Raw genomic sequence first — 17632 nt, 5'->3', positions numbered from 1 at the left:
ACTAACTGTACCTGTTATATCAATTGCACATTAAGCAGGCATTTACATTTCAGTACCATTGACTAGATCCAAAACTGAAATAAAATCAGTAAAAAGTATGAACAGATATTCATTTGGATCTTTGATACATTTAGAAAGTAAATGGTGGAACATCTCGAATTGGTATATCATACTGTGATGATTTTTGAATCCGGACTGCTTTTTTATTAAGAACAGATTTTTCAATGTACTACACTGCAGGTTTCTAAATAAATACTAATATCACTGATTAATACAGAAGAATAAAGGGTCTATGGTTCTCGGTGTCTATAGTTCTCTGCCATAAGGAAAGGTTAAAGGTTAAATATAGATATTTGAAAATTTCTCCAGAATTGAAGCCCACCAAACAGTGGAATTGTATTTTTCCAAGGGCCATCTCAATTGGCTGCATAATAATATTTACTTTCATATGGCTTTATGTTCTAATTTTCCCAGCAAAACAGTCATTAAAATGGGAAATCTATCAGCCATTCTTGATTATCAATATCTAATCACCCTATAACTATTTCCCAGTGAGTTCAGGTTTATTCTTTTCAATGAGTGATAGACTCATTATTTTTTTCAAATGGCCTTAAATGCCATTTTTGTTTGTGATCAACCTTTCATGATCCTTCTACTTCCAGAAATATCCATTCTACTGCAAGAAATATCCACTTATGTAGTCAGCTAGTATTGTCCAATATGATCACTCATTTCTGAACATCAATAAACAAAAAGGCTTATCCACATTTGCATTGCAGCATTCAATGAGTCTTCTACTATATATTTTAATGGCCTTTCCAGTGAAATGAATTAATTTCCATAGTTACTTATTAACCTCCATTTTCTTGTGATTTTTAAAGCTACACTTGTACGTTTTCATTAGAAGGTTTCTCATAATCTTCATCATTTTTTATACTTTTCCATACTCGATGAATGATGTTAGGGTATTGAGAATGTATATTGCAAAGTTCTGATGGCATTTATTTCAAAACAGCTGACAGATCATGCTGTATTGTAAAGTATGCTGCTGCTAAAGGTTTTGCTTTTCACGTATCAGAATAACAAACAGTTTTGGAAAAGCCTGAGTTTTTCCAAGTTCTCTACTCCATTTATTCCCACCACCACAACCAAAATCAAATGATATCAAATAATCCTAGGCACAGTTATGTCAGATGAATGAGGAATGAGGAAGCACTGTAAATTCAGTAAGGTTTCAACGCAACCACTTGTGTGTAGTAGATTGAAAACTGGTCCACAAAGTCTGCATCTGAATTGCAGAATTAATGCAGTCTGACACTGCTTTAATTGTCATGGCTCAATGCAGTGGAATTCCAGGATTTGTAGTTTTATGAGATATTTAGTTTTCTCTATTAGAGAGCTTGACACAACAAACTACAAATTCCAGGATTTCATAGGATGGAGCCATGATAGTTGAAGCGTCCTGAAACTGTATTAATTCTGCAATGTAGCAATAGCCAATTGGAATGTTCTTATAAATGTCCAATAAAAGGCAAAGCGTTTCATGTGGTTTGGAGAAAGCCTTTGCATTCCAAAATAGGAAGGAGTGTCATTCTTCAATAATTTTGCATTCAAAGGTGGGAAAAACGAGGCAGGACAACAGAGTGGTATTCTTAATTTAACATAACCGAAAATGGGTAAATGTGCCTGATGCCAATCCTATTCTTCAGGTCTAATGTCTCACTACCTGGGCAGAATGTCTCCAGAGAGGCCAGGAAAGAAAATGATTTCCATACTGCCCCTCCAACATGGGTAAGGAAGGTAGTTTCTGCATGGACTTTTGCCTAGGTTTGACAGCTTCAAGTGAATGCTGACACGCTGAATAGTGTCACTCCATATCCTACCCATGAGTCACACAGTGTTGAAGAACAGGTCTCTGGTATGGCCTACTATCCTTAAATAGCACATGTGCTGTCTATGTGGTAAGTATTAACCTTGATCTCTAAAAATGCTCTGCAGAGTCGATCCATTTTTTATTTTTTGCTAACTTGCAAATTGCTACAGTGCCCTCTTCACTCCTTGAGACTTCCTGCTTTGCAATAAATCACTGTGTGTCTCGTGTGCAGAAGTAGACGGCAGAATCTTCAAAAGTCAGAGAACTCAGCTGGAGATAGATCTCGTTCTTTGACTTGTCAGCTGAGAGTACAATTCTCCCTTGGAGAGCAGCATCTGTATACTTAGCTCCGCTGAATGTATAGATCCATCCCATCCATTTAGGTGCTTTCCCTGTTGGTTGTCGAATCTATTGCCAGAATATATTCTCTGTAGCAATAGGGAGACCAGAGATGGTGCAAGTCAGGCTGAATGTCTGTTCTGGTTTCATTTCTTTGTCAGCAGATTGGATCACCTTGATTTCAGCAAGCAGCACTCCTTTGAACAAGGGAAACAAACCAGTTAACACATCAGTTTCTAAACTATCTCTTTCATACTTCCCCCCACTTCACACACTTCATCCAGCCAGATCGACTCACTTGTGAAAGTAGTTAATATGACAAGAAATATGATTAATAAGCTCATTTTAAATAATATATATGTAAATCTATGGTGGAAATTCACATGGACAAAACAACACCAACTGACAAGGAAGAAGCTGGTTGCCCTATCAAGAAGAGATTAATTTATCCATGGAGGAGAAAGATTTGCATGAGTTTTGCAAATGCTGCTTTCTTTTGGAACAAAAGTTGCATGCCTTTGATAATACTATATTAGATCAACTGGCACCTTCTTTTAATCTTTTATCATTTTGAGTCAGATGTTGATATTTCAGGTGGGTGGAGAAGCTTCTGCTTGGGTATGGGCTGGACTATATAGTTTTTATAACAGAATCTTTTTCCAGACACAAGATCAGCATGATAACAAAGAGAGAGGAGGAAGTGAATTGGAATAATCAGTCTCAGAGCTTGGATCAGTTACTTTTCTGAACTATAATTCTACTAATCCTCCATCTAACATGACCAAATGTCATCTCGACTATGTGGGAGTTTCCAAACTCTGGCCTGGATGGAAAAATGGAGACAGATCACTTGCGGGGGGGGGGGGGGGGGGGTTACAATGGAATTATGGCTTTATGGAAGAGTGATGCAGCTACCAGGAGTAGTATGGACAGGTGGAGCTATGTATCATAAAGCCCTTTCATTTCTATAAAATGCTGAAATGCCAGCATCAGAGTAAAGCAAATGCTCTGGTTGTGATGCAGCATCAGAAGAAAGCATACCTAAGGTGAGTCTACTCTTAGGATCCTGAAGGATTGAGTCCATCCATTGTGCTCAGTTTAGAGAGAAGGTGTGATGGTCTCAGTCTTCTCTAATTTTAGGAGATTATTGCATTGACATAAAATCTGACAGCTCCCCAATGAGATACAGTCAGGTTGTGGGTTACTAAAATGTTCTATCAGATGTCATTCGCAGCCGCTGTTGCCGGACAAATGCACCCAGGCTGCATCCCAGGTCCCTGACACTCTTCAGAGACCACTTTTCCAAGCCGAGAACTTGCCATTTTGGAAAAGTGGCCTCTTAAGTGCACCTGGGACCCGGGATGCAGCTGGGTTGTAATTGCCTGTCTGCAGCAGCACCAAAATATGTTCGATAGAACCAGGTAGCAACCCGCAACCCAACTTTATCCCATTGGGGAGCAGTTGGATTTTATGCTAATGCGATAATCTCCTTAATAAGAACATATCTAGCCTTTTCCAATTTCCCCCAGATTTGGGTATGTTCCCCAAAAGTCAACAGAAATGGCTGTTCCCTGCATATTTTGGGACAAATAAGTTTCACTCAGCTTAACTGCTTGATCTAGAATGAATTGATTTTCTTTCTGTGGCTCAGGGGTTAAGACATGACTCTAGTGATTGCAAGGTCAGCAGGCCAGCAGTTTGAGACCCAAGTGCCCCGTGACAGAGTGAGCTTCTGTCACTAGTCCCAGCTTCTGCCAGCCTAGCATGTAAATAAGTACCACTTCAGTGGGGAGGGGACAGCATTCCATGCAGTCATGTTGGCCACATGATTGCAGAATATCTTTGACAATGCTGCTCCCTCGGGTAAGTAACGGGGATCAGCACCACCTCCTACAGTCATACATGACTAGACAATCTCACCATTGTTCCTTCCTCATCCAGCCAACCTTTAGGGTGAGAATAAACAGTTATGTCTGTTCAAATTTTGTAAGTTTTTGTCATATTCCTTTGCTTTGTCCTTCACATCCTTTGTTACATGCATCTAAGTTTTATCCTAGACATCCATAGATTATGTCAGTATCCATCATTTTGGTACCAAAACCTGCCCTGAGCTATTATACATGAGGTCAGCTTATAGTTGAGTATATATGGTTTATCTCATTAGATAGGGCTCCTTTTGTCTTGATGTTTTCTTTCTGTTCTCCATTTTCTGATGTTGTTTTTTTCTTGGCCTAACTCCATTCATTGACAAATTTCTGAAAACTCTGAAACTGAAAATTTTACATGTTGTGTTTTGGTGCAAAAGGTAAATGAGAAAGGGGGGAGCAGCACAGAGTATCCTGACAAATGTAGTTGAGGCCTTTGTAACAAGTAAAACAAGTTTTCACTTGCCACTTGGGTACAAAATTCTGAAGAGATAATTGTTTCACCTTGCAGTTACCTAAAACACTATGATTTTGTTATCTGGATGAAACCCCAGAGGATTCTAGAAGGAATGAGAACAGGCAGTAAATTGTTATAAATAAAATCTGGTGGCATTGAGAATTGAGGAGAGGAGGGCAAGGCAGTCAAGGCTCTGTTTCTCCATTTCATTATTTTTGTTTTTATTCAGTTGATGCAAAAGTAACTCTAATATTTGTTCAGCAGATACTTCCGATGGAGTGAGGCATCCTACTTGAGTAAGGAAACAGCTATGGATGAATAAAAGAGACTCTGTGTTTAGAGAGAGGGAAGCTTTATTGCCAGAATGTTATGGCTTCTGATGTTATTACTGCTATTGTTGCCTCCTACAATTTGCAAAGTAGGTGCTGTGAATTGTAGTGTATATGATCCTCTTCCAATTCCACACCATTGGTACCAAACAGGAGGACTTCTTATTGGTGGGATTGCCTCTCATATCATTCATCTTTGCGACGAAATGTCTTTTCAAGAATATCCTTCTAAGAAGAAGCTTGATGATCCAATGTAAGGAATTTTTATCTATCTTACGTTCCATACAGGATCTATTCTTCTCACGGATTCTCTGGTCATATGCAGACTTCTGTTACAGTGAGAAATCTTGGTATGGGGGTATGAGGTGTATAAATTTACAGCATAGTCATTTTCAAATGTACTTAGAAATAAATCTAGTTACATGGACATTTGTAATAGTGGATGTTGTTTTTGTTGTTTGTAATTTTGTTGCATTTTGTTGTTATTAACAACCTATAGTGACCCTGTGAATGAGACAGCTCCATGATTCCCTGTCCTCCATGTCTCTGCTTGGTTCCTGCCAGGTCATGCCATGACCTCCTTAATAGAGTCCATCCATCTGGCATGCAGCTTTCTTCTCTTTCTTCTTCCCTCTATCTTTCCTAGTATTATTGTTGTTGTTTTTCTCCAATGAATCATGCCTTCTCATGATGTGTCCAAAGTATAACAGCCTCAGTTTTGTCATCTTGGCTCCCAGCGAGATTTCTTGGTTGATCTGCTCTAGCCGCCCCCCCCCCCCCTTGGGTCTTTTTGGCCTCAGTGCTCTTTTGCAGAACCACATTTCAAATTAACTGGTTTTCTTCCTGTCTTCTTTCTTAAATGTCCAGCTCTCACATCCATACATGGTAATAGAGAATACAATGGTTCATATGATTCTAACTTTTGTGCTCCTTTGTGTTTTTGCATTTTAGGGTCTTTTCTAGTTCTTTCATAGTCACTTGACTCATTCTAAATTGCATGTTAGGAGATCTGTTCTTGCTATTTATAGAACCACTGGAAAGCTTATGGGGGATACATCCTGAAAATGGAATAGGTCAAGAAAAAAAAACAACCTTCCAAGATAATGCTAGTAGAACGGTTCACAAAATATGTGGATGTGAGGAGATATTTAGAAAACCAACCCCAATGAATGCAACTTAGGTGGGAAACACATGCTTCTTCCATATGTGAATGTCTTTTTAGTATTCTATTCCCTCTGCACAGTACCCAACCCCCTTTCCCAACGTATTTCAAAACCCCAAAGCTATCTCTTATAGGTTTTCTGTGCTTCAGTATGACCAGACAGGACCGGAAAAATGTCTGACAATTACCAATTAGATGCACAATAGTTACAGAGGTGCTGAGACCTCCAGAGGACCCTGCATCTTAGTGATGCTCACATTGAAGCATGAAATGCACTGTGAAGCATGTCAGGGCTTTAAAGAAAATCAAGAGGGGTGGTATATAGGTCAGTGTGGCATAAGGTCCACATGCAGATTTTATGTCATGTGGGGATGTTGAACTGAGGCCAATGTTTTTCAAGGGAATGGGGAAGAAAACCATGAAGAAATGCAAATTGTTAATTATTTTTAAAACATTATGTCCAAGTGATTATCATTAGTACTAAAGATAAATTGGACCAGTTGGGTGTTGTTTGCAGATTACTCATCTCTATTACTTTAAAAAAAACACATCAATATAGTCTTACTGAACAATAGCAAAATTCTGTCTACTGTAGCAGGCTGTTTTGCATCATGGCTAAGCAGTTGTCTTCTGGAAAGATATAATGCAAACAAGAAGACAGTCACCATCTTTGCTTTTACTATTTTTCCAATTTTTCTCAGACACTTGTGAATCCCTTTTGAAATGTCTTGATGTTGTTCTGCTGTTTGCTTTTGATATCGGCTGTCAAGTCAACTTCAGTTTATGCTGTACACTTGATTTATTTAATGTAATTTTTTGTACCTTCATTTTATGCTGTATGTCCCATCATCTCAATGGGTCCTTGATTTATGTTTTGAAAGTCAGTGCTAATTATAGCAACTTTAATATCAAATCCAATGCTTTGGTTATTTGTTAGAACAGTTTTCTGAATATCACTCAGGACCTTCCTAATGTGGGCAGCGCTGGGCCAGAAATTATTCCATGAATTTTCCCGTAAGAGGAGAAGAAAGTGATAATGTTTTATGCATTATAATATCCTTTCCATTCAAGGCTTGAAAATTTTGTAGGGATGCAACTATTTGCTCATTTTCTTCTCAAAGGAAGCAAAAAGTAATTTTAAGCATTGTCTTCCAACTGTGAGAAAGGCTTCAATAACTGTGCCATTTTCAAAGACTATTCACAATTTGGGGCTTGTTCTGTGCAAATATTGCAGAGGGCTGTTGTGCACAGAAAAGAAAAAAAATACTTTCTGTTCAAGAAACAGTGTTTCATATGCAAAAACAATAACATTTCTGTATTGGGATATTTTCTGCACATGAAATGCTATTTTCTTCACAAAACAGCCACATGCAAATTTTGTATATAATAAAGTCTCAAACTGCTAAGATTATCACCAGTCTCCATTTTTCTCATCAGAATTTCTTGAGATTTGCTTCTTTGTTTTCTGATGATTTAAAAATATTTCTGAACATCCTTACCATTTTGTTTGTTTTACATGGTGAGTGCAAAATCACAAACAAGAGATAAAGAGTGGGTCTGTCCAGGGTTGGATGACAACAGTATTTGGTTCATGGCATTAAAAGGTTTCCTAATAGGCAAATTTCTTCATGTGTTTGATGAAAGGGATTTGAGAAGACTAAAAAATGTGAAAGAAGATGGAACTAATTGTTTCACTTATTGAGGGAGAGAGCTTTGGGAACGTAGCACTTAGAATCTGGCTTTGAAACCTTGTGCATTCAGACACATTTTGGGTGCTGGGGTTTCTTTTTTGTCATTTTAAAAATGATTTTTAAATGAAGGTGGGAGAAAGAAGGTGCATCTACCCTGTAGAAATAATGCAGTTTAACACCGCTTCAAGTGATGTAGCTTCAGCCTATGGAATCCCAAGATCTGTAGTTTTGCAAGGTCAATATCTTTCTATGTCAAAGAGTGCTGGTGCTTCACAAAACTACAAATCCCAGGATTCTGTGGGATGGAACCATGGCATTAAAATGATGTCAAACTGCATTGTTCCTACAGTGTAGACGAACCCAGAAAGACTGATATATATTCATGAGTCTGTAGATCATTTGTTCAACAATTTTCAATAGAAAGTGCAATTTATTTGCAGTGTGGTGACAAAGTATTACCAGCATGTTCTTGCCTTAGCATTTGCCATAAATGAAATTAATGAGGACCCCAAACTCTTCCCCAATATCACACTTGGGTTCCACATCTATGACAGCTACTATGATGCAAGGATGACTTATCAAACAACTCTGGATCTACTATTTAAATCATGCAGATTTGTCCCCAACTACAAATGTGCCTGCCAGAAAAACCTCATAGCTGTTATTGGTGCACTTGCCTCAGATACTTCTTTTCACATGGCTGACATCTTAAGTCTCTACAAGATTCCACAGGTATGGCCCATGCGCATGAATGTGAAGAATTAGTCTTCAGTTGAGAATTTGAAGGCTTTCCTGGCCAGAATTTATGGTTTTTGGTGGGGTTTTCAGGCTATGTGGCCATGTTTCTGAAAGAGTTTATTCCTAATGTTTCATCAGCATCTGTGGCTGATATATTCACAGAATGCTGAACGCTGAAATTCTGGACCACGAAAACAACTATCAGGTCAGAATGCACAGAGAAGCTATTGAAATCCATAAATATCTGGACAACTTCAACAGGAAAGAAGATACACTTAAAATAAACAAATGAAGAATGAGCCTATGCAAATGAAAACCATTCTTTAAATGAAAACCATTAATTAATTAATTAATTAGACACCCTGAGGTCTTGTCATTCAACAAGAGACCAACACAGAGATTAACATGTAAACTATTGCCTTTCAACCAAGGGTCATACATTATATATGTACCCCACGCACTTCCATGCCAGCATTCTCTGAAGATGCCAGCCACAGATGCTGGCGAAACGTCAGGAATAAACTCTTCCAGAACATGGCCACATAGTCCAAAAACCCTACCAAAAATGACTCTTCAGTAGTTTTTCGACTTCACATTACTCTTCAGTTGTTATTCTGTGAATAATTTTGTCAGTCAAAAGGAGGAACAAGACTGATGGAGGAAAAACACTCTGTATCTTTAACATTTGTCAATATTCTTAAACAATTATTTGTTGAATTAATACTCTTTTACGCAGAATGACTTATCTCTAAAGTATTTCTACATTATTATTATTTTTTTAAAGCTTACATATGGCTCCTTTCCTGCAGAGAAGATTGAAGCAAATTATATGTCTTCCTTTTATTGCATGGTTTCAAATGAAACGTCTCAGTATATGGGGATTGTCCGGTTGCTCCAGCATTTTGGATGGACATGGGTTGGACTCTTTGCTATAGATGATGACAGTGGAGAACATTTTTTGCAGTCTCTGGAATCATTGTTTTCCCGGAATGGAATCTGTTCTGCGTTCACACAAAGACTCCCTAAAGAACGTCGTCTGGATTTCATAGAGAATTTTTTCTACATAGTCTCAAATATTAATGCAACTTTTATTGATAATAAAACTACTGCCCATATATTTTATGGACATACTTTGACAATTATGTGGCTGAGAACATTTCTTTTGATGCAAGAGACTGAAAATAAGCAAAACGTCTCATCTAGAAAGGTGTGGATTACAACAACCCAGACTGATTTCATAACCACAAGCTTTGAAAGAGACTGGAATTTGCAAGTGTTTGAAGGTGCCATCTCCTTCATGAGTCACTTGAAAGAAGTTATAGGATTTGAGGAATTTCTTTTGCTCACAAGACCTTACTGGAAGCAAGGGAATAGTTTTCTCAAGCACTTCTGGGAACAGGCATTCAATTGTGAATTTCCAAATTCCAAAATGATGAATGAACCGTGTTCTGGAGATGAAAGACTGGAGAGTCTTCCTGAAACTCTTTTTGAAATGCACATGACTGCTCATAGTTACAGCATCTATAATGCTGTCTATGTTGTGGCACATGCTTTGCAAGCTTTTTCTTCCTCTAGACCCGATTACAGAACAAGGCTAGGTAGAAATATACTTGGATTGCAGAACATACAACCTTGGCAGGTAACATGTCACAGATGCAATGTTTTACTTTGATTGTACAGAATGAAATCTTTATTTTCCTTAAGATATTAGGCTTTCTTCATTAATAATGGGCTTTATAAACTGCAACTGAGTAGCCAGGGTGGTATACTGGTTTGAGCATCAGACTACAACTCGGGAGCAGGGCTGCAATCCCCATTCAGTCATGGAAGCCCACTGGAGGACCTTGGGCAAGTCACACTCTCTCAGCCTCTGAGGATGGCAATGGCAAGCCCCTCTGAAGAAACTTCCCCCCAAAAACGTGTAATTCAGTTTAGGTGCCTAGGTTGGAAAGACCTGAAGGCATACAACAACAACAACAACACACTGCTATAATGAAATGAGAGACTGAATTTAATAATAATTAATAATTTGTTTTATTTATATACTGCTATTTCAAAGATCATAGCGGTGAACAGCAAGTAAGCTAATTAGCAAGTAAGCTAAAGTATGCTCTGTACAAAACAGTTGATTTTCAGAATTTATTAGGTGATATTATACAGGAAAAATAAGGAAGGAAATGTGTTGATGAATTTTATTCTCTTCCTTTCCCTCTCTGTTTCAATTAGCTTCATCCATTTCTTCAGGGCACTTCATTTAACAACACGGTTGGAGAAACTGTGTCCTTTAATGACAACAGGGAAGCAGGAGGTGGATTTGACATCATAAGCATAGTCACATTCCCAAACAACTCTTTCAAGAGGGTGAAAATTGGAAAAGTGGATCACAATAGACGTGAAGGGAAGGAATTCATTATTGATGACCGGATAATTGTGTGGCACAAAGATTTTAACCAGGTGCATTTAGCTAATCATCAAGTGCCCCCCTCATGATGAATGTGGGTGCATGATTTTCATTGCCAAGTTTTGTGGTTTCTCAAACTCTTGCACACAGTTCTCAAAAACTATACAGCTTATGCAGTGCTGGAACAGCCACCATAACAAAAGCTCCCACAATTTGCTGGAACTTTTGAATTTGCTAGAACAGTTTTTCTTCCTGCCTTAGTTTCTGGAGGGCTCAGGAGCTTCCAGTTTGACTCCAGTTGGGAAACTGGTGAATTTCTTTTCTAACCCAATTTAGCAATAAATTCAATGTAAGCTCACATGTCTCATATTGAGATGAGGTGGTGAATTACCCATCCTTGGAGGTTTTCAAACAGAGGCTGGATGGCCATCTGTCGGGGATGCTTTGATTTAAATTTCCTGCATGGCAGAAGGGGGTTGGACTGGATGGCCCTTGCGGTCTCTTCCAACTCTACGATTCTATGAAACTTTCGCTTATTTTATTCCTATGCACAAGAGGGAAACATTGTATAGAGAGCTTTCTTTCCCCTGTGAGAATATGTCATTTACTCGTTTTTTGGATTTTTAAAAACATTTTTGGACTTTTGTCATGAAAGATGGGGGTTGCACAAAACAAAAACAACAACAACATTTTTTCAGGGAGAAAATGAGAAACAGAGAGATGAAGATGACCAGATATGAGACCAATTCATATCTGAAGTGTTCACCCACAAATCCAGCTCTCATGCCATTATAGTACCACAGCTAGTTTGAAGTATGCTTTCTTCAAGCCAAATATGCTTTCTGCAGCCTTTTATTTGGAAAGACAAATCAACCCAGGTAGAGATAAAAATGGCTCACACCTGTCAAGTTATGCCCTTTCACGTCAATTCCATAGAAAGGATAAAACCTGACCTACGAAAAATCTCTCAATGATTACATCTTGTAATTTTTTATTGGCTCAACTTACTTATTATTGGTACTGTTTCAGACATGAATTTTCCAAGAGATGAAAATGGAATGTAGACCCTCATTGGAGACATAGCCATGCTAGTTTGGAAAATATCAGTAAGCAAAGGGATCTTGTAGTACCTTTGAGCCTAACAGTGCAAAAGAAGTTGTAGCATAAGCTTTTGTAGATTTAGTCTAATACCACAGAGGCATGTCTACAAAGTCCACTAAGTGTATGCTCCATCTTCTTTTGCCCAGTTACCTAAAAGGTGCTACAAGATCCCTTTGCATACTAACATTTTGTTTGTGAGTGCTTCTTTCTTTCTTTCTTTCTTTCTTTCTTTCTTTCTTTCTTTCTTTCTTTCTCCAGAACTATTAATACAGAGGCTACGTACTTGCAGTTATAAAGGATTATGCATTACTTACTGTGCTAATGCATTTTCCTTGAGCTATAGCTTAAATAAATATTGGGAAAGATCTGTATAAAGATTAGCATTTTCACCATTTTATTTTGTTTTCATTTTATTCATTACACCCCAAACTTCCCTGGTCACGAGCAGATGGTACCTGCTTCAGCATGTAATGAACCCTGCCAACCTGGGAGTCAGAAGAGGAGAAAGGAAGGACAAAAATTTTGCTGTTATGATTGTCTTCCATGTCCAGATGGGAAGATTACAAAGCAGAAGGGTACTGTACTTTCATCCCATGGTACTGGTTTGATTCAGATTGCAAGGAGGCCATTTGGCATTGAAAAATCATCATGTCATGGATGTGCCCATTCAGCTAAATCATTGTGATATCCTTCCAACTTGCTAAGAGTGGGATGCAAACAGTTTTTTGCTAGTGTGGAGAAGAAAAGGTGTAGGAGTCACTACACAGAAAAAAAGTTAGGGAAGAGATGAATAAATTAACGTAACAGAGAAGAAGAAAGGCCAATAATGATTAATCAGTGCATAGTATGGACAGTCCTCAATCCTTTCACATGTTGAGCTGTAGGAATGCACCACCTACAATGTCTGTATCTACAGATGTCTTCTCCTTCCCACCTTGATTTTGGATCCATGGCTACTTGATGAAGGGCACCCTTTCTTTGTTCTGTTTATTTATTTGTTTTATACACAATCCTAGCATTCCATCCACACCAACTTGAGAGAAAGAGTTATTAAACTTAGGCCCTTTACAGACCGGCCTCATGATGCATGCCCAACCCCACCTTCCCAGAGTGCCCAGATAACGCAGCACCGAAGGAGTACCATATAGCTACACTGTGGCGGCTACAGCATCCTTTCAAGGGCACAAAAAAGAGCTGGTTTTTGCGGCTCCTTTTTTGTACCTTGAAAGGTCGGATCAGGGCCACAGCCTGAGGTTGCTGCAGCTCCGATCCAGCTAGGAAAAGGGTGGCTGGAGGCTGCCCCTTAGGGGCAGTCTGTTGAGCCCCTTAGTGAGCTCACAAAGGTTTATTTCTATACTATTTCTATGTATGTTCTTCCATATACAGTGGTACCCCGGGTTACGAAATTAATTCGTTCCGCCGCCGCTTTCGTAACCCGGAAACTTTCGCTAGCCGAAAAGCCCATAGGCGCTAATAGTGAAAGCCGCGATTTCGTGCGAAATCGCGCCGAAAAGCACCAAAAATTTTCTTCGTAACCCGGAATAACCTTCGTAACCCGGAACTATTTAATTGAATGGATTTTTTTCGTAACCTGGAAATTTCGTAAGGCGGCGCATTCGTATCCCGGGGTACCACTGTATAGCATTAAACCAAAGCCAAAACAAGCACCACAGCAAAATCATAGCTGTTCTTTTAATGATCCCACACAGTAATATCCACTTATCTGTGGGGGATATGTTTCAGTACATTTGATGGATATCCAAAAGCATAAATAGTAGTGAACTCTCTTTTTTGCTTTCTGTGACTGGAAGGAGAGTCTCTCTGCCCATCTGCCACCCTGTAGACGACAAGGCAACCAATCTGCTCCAAAATATCATCATTTTCCTTTACTCTCTTTCCTTTCTGCTCCCTCAGAAGATGCTTGCACAACTTCCAGTCAATGTCAGTCCAAGTATACCGTAGAATTGCATTGGGAGGACCTAGAGAAGTTCCCAAGCTATCCACACATAATGGAAACCTGTGGATAAGTTTTTTTAAAAGTGTATAACCAAAATGTAGTTACTGTATAAGCAAAATGAATTTTTGTCACACCATTAGTGCAAATGAAACCAGCAGATATGTGTGATACAGACATTTGAGAATGAAAATTGCCCACTGTTTATACATGGATCCCAACTACAACTTACCTTCTGTCTTTTCTTTTTTAAAGATATGGACCACTGTTCTGAATGTCCAGATGATCAGCATCCAAGCGTGAACAGAAATGGATGCATCCCCAAAAGGATTAACTTTCTGTCCTATGAAGAATCTTTAGGGATCATTTTCACATCATTTGCTGCTTCTCTTTCTGTGATCACAGTCTGGGTGTTAGGAACTTTCATTAAATATAAAGATACTCCCATGGTCAAAGCCAACAACCGGGGCATCACCTATATTCTCCTCATTTCCCTTCTGCTCTGCTTCCTCTCTTCTTTGCTCTTTCTTGGCCAACCTGGGAAAAAGACCTGCTTTCTTCAACAACCAGTTTTTGGTTTCATCTTCTCAGTGGCTGTTTCTTGTCTCCTGGCAAAAACCAGTGTTGTTTCTCTAGCATTCCTAGCCACAAAGCCTGGAGGTGTGATATCGAAATGGGTGGGTAAAAGATTGGCTTATTATATTGTCCTTTTCTGCTCCCTTATTCAAGCAAGTATTTGCATAGTATGGTGGGCAACATCTCCCCCCTTCCCTGATTTGGACAAGCATTCCCTAACTGAAGAAATCATTATGCGATGCAATGAAGGATCAGTCATCATGCTTTATTTTGTCCTGGGATACATGGGCCTCTTGGCCATGGCTAGCTTCATTGTAGCATTCCTTGCCCGCAAATTGCCTGACAGTTTCAATGAAGCCAAATTTATTACATTCAGTATGCTGGTGTTTTGCAGTGTGTGGGTCACCTTTTTCCCCACCTACCTGAGTGCAACAGGGAAAGCCATGGTGGCTGTGGAGATGTTCAGCATCTTATCTTCCGCTGCTGGTTTACTGGGCTGTATCTTCTTCCCGAAATGCTACATCATTGTGTTGAGGCCCGAGCTTAACAAAAAGGAACAGCTCATAAGAAGAAAAAATTAAGGGATTTCTCTAATATTATTTATTTTGTAACATCATTTTCTTTGTAGTACAATGTAAACCATATCAGTTCTAGAGGCAAAGATATGGTGGCTGTGGAGATCTTTTTCATCTTGTCCTCCTCTGCTGGGTTATTGGGGTACATCTTTTCACATAAATACTACTTCATCATGTTGAAGTCAGAGCTGAACAGCAGAAGAAAACTGAATATATATATATATATATATATATATATATATATATATATATATATTTGTGGGCTTTTGGGGCTCTGTGGCCATGTTCTAGAAGAGTGTTTCACCAGCATCTGTGGCCAGCATCTTCAGAGAATGCTGGCATGGAAGAAGAGAGTTGGGTTATAAATATACTGTGTGACCCTGGGTAGAGAGGATATGCCCATTTTATGGGAATTTTGCATTCTAAATCCAAAACTGACCTCAGTTTTTCCCCACATTAATTGATGTTTCATTGCTGTAATATGGGACTGCATGAACTCATCCTGCAAAGAATTATCCTTCAAAGAGTAAGGCAGGGGAGAAAGTAATCTAATATGCTCTCAAAACACTTTAACTCACTGATATGAAACGTAAGAAATCTCAGCTGATCATCAGTGTCCTCACTTTTAGTCAAAGCTGAGCAACAACTGAATTGACTAAAAAAAATAATCTAATTTGTGAAATAACTGTGTGACATGATATTTTTATTGTGTCTTTTGAATTCAGCATCCTGAAATATATTAAAAATTGGTACAATCCCATTATTTCAATGGCATTTTGTTTAAACGTAATGTGAGCTGCTTTCGGTCCTATATTGAGATAAAAGTAGGATATAAAGTAAACAATTACATAAAATTTACAAATTAGTAGTTAAATGCTCTCTTTTTCAAAAGTTCTTATGCATTGAAAGAAGTGCACTTCAAGAGCATTTCATTTCCAGAACATCCTCATTCCATAAAAAGCTGGAGGAAGCCTAGTTTATCTTTCTCCATCATAACAGAAAATAAAGTTGAATTCTGCTGCCTCACTATGAATGAAGGACTCTGATGTTCCTGTTTCAATACTTCCATACCCACTACCAGAAGATAGGAACTGGGCAATAGGGTCTCTGTCATCAATGTCAAAGTTCTCTAAGGGGAAAAATAGTAATTTAATCTGGAAGATATCCTAAATGCCTTTTAATTTTTCTGTGAATCCACCCATAAATCTGAACTGATTTGAATACATGCAAAACAATCTTGCTTGCCACTAAGGTGCCTTCTCATAAGCATGGTTCCTAGGGAGATTAATTCCATAGTATGAAATATAAGTATCTAAAGAGATCTTGCAGCACCTTTGAGACTTAACAGCACACAAAAAAATTGTAGCATGATCTTTCATAGACTTGGAAGATGATTGCATGGTTCTTCAATAATGGGATAGAAGTGGGAGTGACACTGTAATCCATGGATCTCAGCTCATTGTGGCCACCAAGCAGTAGGTATCCTGTAGTCAATCCAAGCTTCTGCTGATGCTTTTAATTCATGGGAAAATCCAGTGAATAGCTGTCAATCATGGGCAACCTGTTATTCATTCATGATTGCATGGAAGTGCAATAAGAATCATTGCTATTTCAGGGTTTTAAAAATCTACAGCAGCATTGGGCGGGAAGTGTGTGTGATAGTCTTCTTGGTCTACTTCTTTAGATGCATAGAGTGAACTGATACCCAGGAAGGACTTTTATAGACTGAATCACTACCCATGGAAATACAAAATTTGTGGGTATGGTGATGAGATGACAAGTTCAGTTTTAATGATGCTCACTGAGGGGCAAAGGGAGAAAAAAAAAGAAGTTACCTAGGGCCAGGGTGAATTGATGGCCATATGAAACAGAAAGGAGATTTGTTAGACTGGCTAAGAGCATCCAGTGTTATACTATACATAGTGTGCCAGGAAGCCATTTCATTTGTCCAGTTCTGGGCACCACAATTCAAAAAGGATGTTGATAAATTGGAGTTGACAGAGAAGGGCAGTCAAAATGGTGAAGGGTCTGGAAATCATGCCTTATGAGGAGAGACTTAGGGAGCTGGGTATGTTCAGCTTGGAAAAGAGAAGGTTAAGAAGTGACATGATAGCCCTGTTTAGATATTTGAAGGGGTGTCATATTAATCCTGGAGCTAGATTATTTTCTGCTGCTCCAGAGAACAGGACCCAGAGCAATGGATTCAAACTACAGGAAAAGAGATTTCACCTCAGCATTAGGAAGACCTTCCTGACAGTGAGAGCTGTTTGACAGTGGAATATGGCCCCTTGGAGAACAGTGGAATCTCCTTCTTTGGAGGTTTTTAAACAGAAGCTGGATGTCTATCTGTTGAGGGTGCTTTGACTCTGTGTTCCTGCATGGCAAAATGGGTTTGGACTGGATGGCCCTTGTTGTCTCTACCAACTCTATGATCCTGTGATTCTAATCTAAACTGGGAGATTTTTAGTGTAAGGAAGATGTTTGTAAAAAATACCCACAGGGACACAATTT

General features: G+C 38.8%; 1 protein-coding gene across 1 annotated transcript; it reads left to right on the top strand.

The window, feature by feature from the left end:
• The first annotated feature begins 4958 nt into the window (after positions 1–4958).
• On the top strand, positions 4959–15127 carry LOC149304155 (vomeronasal type-2 receptor 26-like). The gene is made up of 6 exons (XM_089479692.1): positions 4959–5176; positions 8217–8508; positions 9299–10153; positions 10741–10968; positions 12465–12591; positions 14226–15127. The coding sequence occupies exons 1-6, from the start codon at positions 4959–4961 to the stop codon at positions 15125–15127; spliced, it is 2622 nt and encodes an 873-aa protein (XP_089335818.1).
• The last annotated feature ends 2505 nt before the right edge of the window (positions 15128–17632 follow it).

This window comes from Sceloporus occidentalis, unplaced genomic scaffold (genome assembly GCF_023333645.1).
Source record: "Sceloporus occidentalis isolate IW3139 unplaced genomic scaffold, rSceOcc1.0.p SCAF_14, whole genome shotgun sequence".
NCBI lineage: Eukaryota > Metazoa > Chordata > Lepidosauria > Squamata > Phrynosomatidae > Sceloporus > Sceloporus occidentalis.
This window is presented reverse-complemented; position numbering and strand designations above follow the sequence as displayed.

Bases quoted from the DNA above. Each gene is read 5' to 3' on its own strand.
- LOC149304155 (XM_089479692.1), top strand. From the start codon at position 4,959: ATGTTATGGCTTCTGATGTTATTACTGCTATTGTTGCCTCCTACAATT. The intron at 8,509-9,298 runs GTATGGCCCATG...ATTTTTTTAAAG, and splicing joins GTCTCTACAAGATTCCACAG to CTTACATATGGCTCCTTTCC. The intron at 10,969-12,464 runs GTGCATTTAGCT...GGTCACGAGCAG, and splicing joins GGCACAAAGATTTTAACCAG to ATGGTACCTGCTTCAGCATG.